This window comes from Ursus americanus, chromosome 30 (assembly GCF_024610735.1).
Source record: "Ursus americanus isolate L20-20 chromosome 30, mUrsAme1.1.p, whole genome shotgun sequence".
In the NCBI taxonomy this organism is placed as follows: domain Eukaryota; kingdom Metazoa; phylum Chordata; class Mammalia; order Carnivora; family Ursidae; genus Ursus; species Ursus americanus.
Window position 1 is genome coordinate 30,371,534 of NC_142156.1, and position 9,022 is coordinate 30,380,555.

At 53.0% G+C, this 9,022-nt stretch overlaps 1 protein-coding gene across 1 annotated transcript; it reads right to left on the reverse strand.

Annotated features, from left to right (window-relative positions):
- Positions 1-5,885: 5,885 nt before the first annotated feature.
- TMEM191C (transmembrane protein 191C) lies at positions 5,886-8,526 on the reverse strand. Its single transcript, XM_087857536.1, is given in 10 exon segments — positions 5,886-6,320; positions 6,419-6,459; positions 6,690-6,762; positions 6,845-7,002; positions 7,004-7,093; positions 7,217-7,273; positions 7,433-7,510; positions 7,660-7,710; positions 7,844-7,967; positions 8,282-8,526. Coding segments are annotated over 10 exon segments (1,032 nt in total). The 5' UTR covers positions 8,437-8,526; the 3' UTR covers positions 5,886-6,115.
- Positions 8,527-9,022: the final 496 nt, after the last annotated feature.

Below are 9,022 nucleotides of genomic sequence, written 5' to 3' on the forward strand. Positions count from 1 at the left end.
GAGTTGTGAGTTCCAGCCCCACACTGGGCCTAGAGCTTCCTTAAGAAAAGAAAAAAAAAAAAAAAAAAAAAGATACGAGAAAATAGGGTATAATTTGGAGAAAGATCAAAAAGAAGATAAGGGGGTGGGGCGAGCATAGAAAAGGCAGGATAAATACATTATAAAATGGTAGAAATATATTCAAACATAACAGGGGCGCCTGGGTGGCACAGCGGTTGGGCGTCTGCCTTCAGCTCGGGGCGTGATCCCGGCGTTATGGGATCGAGCCCCATGTCAGGCTCCTCCTCTGTGAGCCTGCTTCTTCCTCCCCCACTCCCCCTGCTTGTGTTCCCTCTCTAGCTGGCTGTCTCTATCTCTGTCAAATAAGTAAAATCTTAAAAAAAAAAAAAAACATAACAGAAATGTTTTCAAACCACAATCCTTGAAAAGATTTGTCAAATCGGCATTAAAAAGGAAGTCAGTCAAATACTACATACAAGATTCCAGCAATATGGCAAATAGTATACCTTGAAAAATTAGAAATGCTGTTTATAACGCTGGCAAAAAAAAATCTAAATCCATGTGCTGACAAGAAAATAAGATCTCTTTAGAGACTAAAGAGAAAAATGAAATTTCAAAAAAGAACAGTAACGTTCCTGTTTTGATGACATTGGTGACAAAAGACCAACCCAAGAGCCTGCTTCTGAGGAGTTCATTCGAAAAGCTTGGTCTACACTCGGGATCGGGTGTACTAGAAATAAAGCCATCCCCAACGAACAAAGTCTACACGTGCATGCTGTCATGGCCTCTGCTCGGCTTTGTGCTAGAGGCCCTAGCAGCCCCAACGAGCCGTAAAAGGAAACAGTTACAGAATCTGGAAAGGGAAAAACAAAACTCAGAAATGGCATTTGTGTACGTGAAAACCCAAATAATCCATAAATCTGATCTCTAGTCAAAGCGATAGGATACAGGTTCATATACGAAAGTCAAATCGTGTGTGTGTGTACGACACAGGTCTCACAACGACAAAGAAATGAAAACAGTATCATTTACAGTCGGATCCTAAAACATCAAATATAAAGAAATCTGATGAAAGATTCATAAGAAATATTGAAAACTACCAATGTTGAGAGAAGATCTAAACATATTCATGGATTGGAAGACTCAACATCATACAGATGTTTGTTCTCCCCAAACTGATCTGTAGTTTCACTATAAATGCCAATCGAAATCCCAGAAAGTTCTGTGGTGGAAACTGGCACGGCTAAAATTTATAGGGGAGGGTTTCCCTGGGCGGCTGGGTCGGTTGAGCATCTTCCTTGGGCTCAGGTCATGATCCCGGGGTCCTGGGATCGAGCCCTACATCGGGCTCCCTGCTCAGCAGGGAGCCTGCTTCTCTCTCTCCTCCCCAGCTCCTGCTTTCTCCTGCTCTATCTCTCTCTCTCAAATGAGTAAATAAAATCTTAAAAAAAAATAATGGGGGAATACAAAAGTCAAAATATAGCTATTTTGATTTTAAAGACCAACAATCCTAGCTATCAAGACATCCTTAAGCTACACTAGTTAAGACAATGTGGCTTAGGATGGAAGAGAAGTAGTCCAGGAACAGACCCACGCAGAGAGACCCTGCAGGGCAGCAGGGGAAGGATGGTCTTTTCAATAATGTGTTGCGTCAGCTGGATACCACTATAAAAAAATCTAATCACTGCCTAGCTCACATCAGACATAAAAATTCCAGGTGGGCTGTAGAGCTGTATGTTCAAGGTAAACTTTAAAGACTTTTAGGAGAGGGGTACATGGGTGACTCAGTTGGTTAAGTGTCCGACTTCAGCTCAGGTCATGATCTCAGGGTCCTGGGATCAAGCCCATGTTTCACGCCACATTCAGCAGGGAGGCTGCTTCTCCCTCTCCCTCTGCCCCTCCCCCCGCTTGTGTGCGCTCTCTCTCTCACTCAAAGAAAAATCTTAAAAAAAAAAAAGACTTTTAGAAGATACAGAAGAAAATGGCTTGATGACCTCGGGACACACAAAGATTTCTTACCATCAAAAACAGCACTAATCATAAAGGAAAAATTAATTTCAACTATACGAAAAGGCATGTCAGGGGCTCCCGGCTGGCTCAGTCAGTAAAGCATGTGTGACTCTTGATCGTGGGGTCATGAGTGTGAGCCCCACATTGTGTGTAGAGATCACCTAAAATGAATAAGCTTTTTAAAAAATATGTATTGTGGGGCCCCTGGGTGGCTCAGTCGGTTGGGCGTCTGCCTTCAGCTCAGGTCATGATCTCGGGATCCTGGGATCGAGCCCCGTATCGGGCTCCCTGCTGGCGGGAAGCCTGCTTCGCCCTCTCCTCCCTGCTTGTGCTCTCGCGCGCTTGCTCTCGCCCTCTCTCTCAAATAAATAAATAAAATCTTTATTTAAAAAATCCTGAGGAATCTACAGGTAAGTTCCAGGAACTAATAAGGTAGTTCAGCAATATTGCAGTGCACAAGATTAATATACAAGTCAGCTGTATTTGTATGTGCTACCAATGAGCAGTTGGAAAATGAAAATTTTTAAACGTCTAGGCCATTTTTAATAGCATCCAGAAACATGAAATACCTAGGGATAAAAGTAAAAATGTATGAGACTTCTACACTAAAAAAATACAAATCGCTGCTGAAAGAAATAAAAACCGGACATTGACATCATGTTTGAGGACTGGAAGACTAAATTCCCTGCAAATTAGTCTCTAAGTTTGCTGTACTCACATTCCCAAACGTTTTTATGGAACTAACAAGCCGAGTCTAAAATTCCTACAGAAGTGCAAATGAGCCTCACATCATAAACCATGGTAAGTCTGAAATAGACAATAGACTAGAGGCTGAAACGTGAACTAAGAAGCCACGCAAGGGCCCCTGGCCGGCTCGGTCAGAAGAGCACGCGACTCTTGATCTTAGGGTGGTGAGTTTGAGCCCCATGTTGGGTGTAGAGATTACTTTGTAGAAGAATAATAATGAAATTATGCAAATGTTAGAAGATGTGGGTGAGTTTCCTCATCAACCTAGAAGAACTTTCCTACCAAAACCCAGAATCAACACAGGAAAGTCAATTGTTACAAAACAATGTATGGACAGCAAAAGAACACCGTGAACAAAGTGAAGACAAACAGTAAATATTTACCAAAGATCTCAAAATGCCAACTGAGGGAGAAGAAAACCTTACAATCCTGTATCCTTCAGGGAAGCAAATGATATTTACAGAAATAGAAAAGCAACTGGCCCTGAAATATAAAAATACCCTTAACCTTGATCATAAGATAAATGGAAATGAAAAGTACACTGAAGGGCCATTTCTCACCCATCAGACTGACTCCCAGTGTGACAACACACACCATGGCTGAGGCTGTGGGGAAAGGGGCCGTCGTACCCAGTGATGGTGGAATGGAAAACAGTTCAAGCCAACCGAGGACCTGGGCAGCATCTAGCACTGTCACGTGTGAGATTATCCTTTGACCACAATCCCACTTTTAGGAATCGATCTCAAAGACTGGTGAAATACAAGAAGGTGTTTGCAGAAGACTCCTCATTGAGATACTGCTTGGTTTTTGTTTTGCTTTGTTTTTAAAAGATTTTATTTTTTAGGGGCGCCTGGGTGGCTCAGTCGGTTAAGCAACTGCCTTCGGCTCAGGGCGTGATCCCGGAGTCCTGGGATCGAGCCCCACATCAGGCTCCTCTGCTGGGAGCCTGCTTCTTCCTCTCCCACTCCCCCTGCCTGTGTTCCCTCTCTCGCTGGCTGTCTCTCTCTGTCAAATAAATAAATAAAATCTTAAAAAAAAAAAAGATTTTATTTTTTAAGTAATCTCTACACCCAATGTGGGGCTCAAACTTACAACCTCAAGATCAAGAGTCACACGCTGTACCAACTGAGCCAGCCAGGAGCCCCAAGATACTGTTTGTAATAGCAGAGCGTGGGAATCCACCCGCATCATTGCAGTTGAGTGAGGAACACAGCTCTCTGACACTGCTCACAGCCAGGTGCTGAAAGGGGAGCAGAGAAGTCCATGTGGTACACTGTGGTCATCTAAGAACGGGAAGAGGTGACTGTATACTTCACTTAGTTAAGGGAGAAAAAATAAGAGCCAATTAAAACAACCTAATGTTTCTTCAAAGGGAGTGCGGGCAACAGGGTAGAGGGCACAGGGATAAAAGCTAGACTTCCCTCAGATGTCTTATTTCACCGATTTGATTTTGTAGTTACAGATTATAAAAAATAAGATAAATTTAAATAAAAACTTGGAAGAAAAAAGAAGATAATGCAATGCCTGGGACACCTGGGTGACTCGGTTGAGCGTCGGACTCTTGGTTTCAGCTCAGGTCATGATCTCAGGGTTCTGAGACGGAGCCCTGCTGCAGGGCTCCTCGTGCAGCACACAGTTTGCTTGAGATTCTCTCCCTCTCCTCCTGCCCCTCCCCCAGCTCGTGCTCTTTCTCTAGCTAAAATAAAAATAAAATCTAAAAAAAAAAAAAAAGATAATGCAATGCCTAAACATTGAAAGCAAGAAAATCACACTCATGGAGATGGCTTTTTTTTTTTTTTAATTTTTAAAAAAACAGGGGCACCCGGGTGACTCAGCCGGTTAAGCATTGGACTCTTGGGTTCAGCTCCCGTGGGTCACACAGTCTGGTGGTCATTGGATGGAGCCCTCCCCAGGCTCTGCACTCAGCATGGAGTGGGCTTCAGATTCTCTCTTCCTCTCCTTCCTGCTCTCTCTCAAATAAATAAATAAATCTTTTAAAATTAAATAAATAAAAACAGGTGTTGGTGAGGCTGTGGAAAAATTAAGCCCTTGTGCACTGCCGTGGAGATGTCAAATGTGGAACACAGTATAGCGCTTCGTCCTCAAAATGCCCGACTCAAAAGTACCAATGATCCAGCAGTTCCGCGTGTGCGTATCTACCCAAAAGAGGTAAATATTTACACACCAATGTTCACAGAAGCATTATTCACCACAGCCGAAAGGTGGAAATAACCCAAATGCCCATCTATACATGAATCGATAAGCAAAATGGTTAGCAAACAAATGTTCTAATGAATGTATAAATAAAATGTTTACACCAATTAAAAGTATCGAACGTATGAGAATATTTCGACTCCTAGACGAGAATGGATTTTTTTTTAGGACACAGCAAGCACACAATTCCTAAAGTTGATAAAAATGTTATATACAGGATTACATAAACAAATTTAACCCCAAAAGGACTTAAAAAAAAAAACCCTACACATCAATAAGAAAACGATTGTTTGGAGACCACAACAAAAACCTGTGGGGGGGGGGGGCGTGGGTGTGCGGGGGTGTGCACGCGCGCCCGCAACAAGGAGATACACGGAACAATTTCACTACCAAAAAAACGTAAAGAATAAAAGTAGGGTAGTATTTGTATCAGACAAAAAACCTTAAGGTTCATCATTTCTACTAAGCAGAACATTTCACCTAAAAGACAATTCCCCACGAAGCCCTCCGTGGTGAGCGCGCACAGCCGGCAGGGCTGGCACGCCCCGCACGGGGACCACAGGAGAGGAATGCCCAGGCCGGCGCCCCGAAGAACCCGCCCCAGAAGACCAAGGGATGCTGCGGGGATCTCAATAACCCCCACGTCTCCGGGCCAGGGGAACCACAGACCGCCACGGAGAACGCCTGCCCCGCCTGCTTCCCCGCCCCCCAGGCTCACTAGCAGGGAAAAAGTTTAGCAAAAAGATACTGGCCAACTTCCGAGCTGGCTCTGGTGCGGCAGCAGGCGCTGTAGGAAAGGGGCTCCTGGGACGGCTCCCGGGAGCCCCCTGGTGCGAGCTCCCCACCCCCACCCCCCACCCCCACCCCCACCCCCACCCCCACCCCCACCCCAAGGCGCGGGTGCCAGACGTCGGCGCGCCCTGCTCATGCCCGAGTCGCGGGCTCCGCCACCGGGCGCCCGGGGCAGCCTCTCCAAACCCAAGAACCGCCTGGAAGGCCCTGCACCCGCTGAGCTCGAGGTGCCAGGACCGCTGAGCTAAGGGACACATGACCCACCCCCAAGTCTCCCCTTGGCCTCCACCCAGGCGCCCAGAAACCACACAGGAGACAGAGGTGCAGGAGGCCGGGGCCCGCGTGATGCGCGCTAAGCGGGCAGCAGGCCGCGCGCGCGCAGCTGGAGCAGCGGGGACAGCGTGTAGCGCAGGCGGCGGAAGGCGGTGTCCGAGCCCAAGTGCGGGAGTCCCCGCCGGAGCGCGGAGGGGTTCATTAGCATCAGGTAGAGCAGCGGCAGCGCCAGGAAGCCGAGCGGGAGCAACAGCAGCGTCTGCAGCGCGCCCAGAGCCCACAGCCTGCGGACCCAAGGACGGACGGACAGACGGAGGCGGTGGCGGGTAAGTCGGGGGGTGGACCCGAGCCCAGCGCGCCCGCCGCCTGCCACCTGGCTCACCTGATGCCCGCCCTGCCGGTGCCACTGAAAAGCCGCCTCTCCTGCGGAGAGAGCGATTGGCGTCTAGCTCGGCGCGGGGGCGGGGGCGCCGGGTCTCTCATGGAGGGGGCGGGAGTCGTAAGGGGCTATATGCCTCGGAGTGCGGGTCCGGGTAGTAGCGGGTCCGTTGAGGGGGCGGACCCTCAGGGGGAGGCGGGGCCCGGTGGCTGCGGGTGGCCCCGGTGCGGGGCGGGTCGCGACTCCAGCCCGCCCCGCCCGGGCCCGCGCTCACGCAGTCGGCCTTGGCCACCTCCTCCATGAGCGAGCCCGCGCAGTCCTGCACACGACGAGGCTGGGAGTCGCACCTGCTGGGAAGGGCATCGAGGTGGGCGACCTAACTCGACCCCACAGTCCCCACACCTTGCCCCACAGTCCTGGCCCCCTTACAGTTCCGGGCCGCCCCGCGAGGCGTCCAGCGCAGCAGCCGCCTCCATCACCTTTCCCTGCAGCTCCTGGCGGAAGTGGGAGTGAGGCCTCAGGACTGGGGGAGGAGACCCCGGGGACGGCGCGGGGGGGGGGGGGCCGCAGCTCCGGGGTTGGAGGGGAGTCGGACATGAGGCGCCGAGGGGGCGGTACCTGCAGGACTCCGCTCTGCTCCTGAAAGCTGGCCCAGGCCTCCTCCGTCCGCTGCGCGCCCTGCGATGGGGGAGCCCTGATGAGACTCGGGGTGGCACCCCGCTCTCCATTCTTCCGCACCTACCCAGGCTCCACCCACCCCCGAAGCCGACTTTGGGCCTCAGGCCCCCGCTCCGCCCTCACCTGCCGCAGGCTCTCCGCCTGCGCGGCGTGCTTGGCCTCCACCAGCTCCAGTTGTTTCTTCCGACGGATCCAAGGAATGTCAGGAGTCCAGGACGCCCGGGACTCCACCCACGCCTCCGCTCTGCCCACCCCCGCCCCTCAGGGAGCCTCCGCGCCCCCTGGTTGTCATGGCCCCGCCGCGCCGCCGCTCCGGCCTTGGGGGTCCCACCCAAACACCTGCAACGCCATCAGTTGTGTCCCGAGTTGCTGCTCTGCGCGCTGCTGACTCAGTTGTTCCCCTCCGTAGTAGAAGAGCTAGGGATGGGTTTTGTGAGGGTGGGGTTTGCGGGGCTTCGAGGGGCGGGGAATGTCCTGGGAGGCGGGGACAGGGCAAAAACGGGGGCAAGGACGACAGTGGGACTTCCTACGGGAAGCTAGGGACCGAGGCCGTCTACTTAATGTACCTGACTCGACAGCTCTTCCCACTGCTCCTGCAGCTGCCGGTTGTGTTGCTCCTGCGGAGAGGGTCGAGGGGGCGTCTGGGCTTCTCTGAGACCCCAGCCTCGCGGCGGGCCGTACCGCGTCCAGGGCTTCCCCCCCACCCCGCCCTCTCCGCCGGCCCCGCCCCCACCAGGGCCCCGCTCTCACCAAGTCCTGCTGGTGCTGCTCAGCCGCTTCCAGCAGCCCGCGCGCTCGCTCCGCGCGCTCCCGCGCCGCCTCGCGCGCCTCCCTGCGCAGGCTCCGCGCCACCTGGCTTCGCTTCCGCTGCAGGCTGCAGAGGGGAAACTGAGGCGGTGCCACGGCGGGAGGAGGCAGGTGCTCAGGTTCCCGCGGCCCCCGGAAAAGGCCAGCTGCGAGTGGGGCCGAGGAAGCCCGCGCCGAGGTGCCGCACCCTCCCCTTCGTGGGTCCCCTGAGATCATCCAGGTCCCCCCGGCCTGGAGCGGAGGTTCGGCCCGGGCGGGGAGGAGTAACCGACGGGCCGGCCGGCGGCTCTGCCCACGCCCGGGTGCCGCTGCCCGTGGGACCCACCCTCGCGCGCCCGCCTCGCCCGGTCGAGCCGCCCTTTCCCTGCGCGAGCCCTGCACCTGCGCTCGCGCTCGCGCAGGTCCTGCAGTCGCCCGGTGAGGCTCTCGCTCTCGGCCTCGAGCCCGCGCACCAGCTCCTCCAGCTCCAGCTTCCGCAGTCGCCCGTCGCGGTTGTCCTTCTGCAGCTGCAGGAGCAGTTCCTGCGTCTCGGCCATGCTTCCAAGGGGCTCTGTCCCGCCGCCGCTGCCCGCCGCGAGGATCCGGCCCGCGGCCGGCGTCACAATGGGCGGCAGGGGGCGCCCGAGCGCAGGCCCGGAGCCGCGGCCGACGCGAGTCGGGTAGGATCGCGCTTCGTCCCTCACACAAAAAATGTTATGCAAGACCGAAAATCCGATCAGTAAAAGGTTAATAAAATACGAATACCTGATGCAGAAAAATGGAGGCAAGATCGGTTCCCCGATATTGAAGATGGCGCTTGCAGACTATACCTGAGCGTAGACATCAGTCAAAACTCACTGGATGGAACACTTAAGATCTATGCGTTTTACCATATGTAATTATATCTCACCTAAAAATCCACTTGGAACAAAAAGACACTATGGGCAAATGTTACAAATGGGTGACACAGGGGCGCCTGGGTGGCGCAGTCGTTAAGCGTCTGCCTTCGGCTCAGGGCGTGGTCCCGGCGTTATGGGATCGAGCCCCACATCAGGCTCCTCCCTTGGGAGCCTGCTTCTTCCTCTCCTACTCCCCCTGCTTGTGTTCCCTCTCTCACTGGCTCTCTCTCTCTCTCAACTAGAT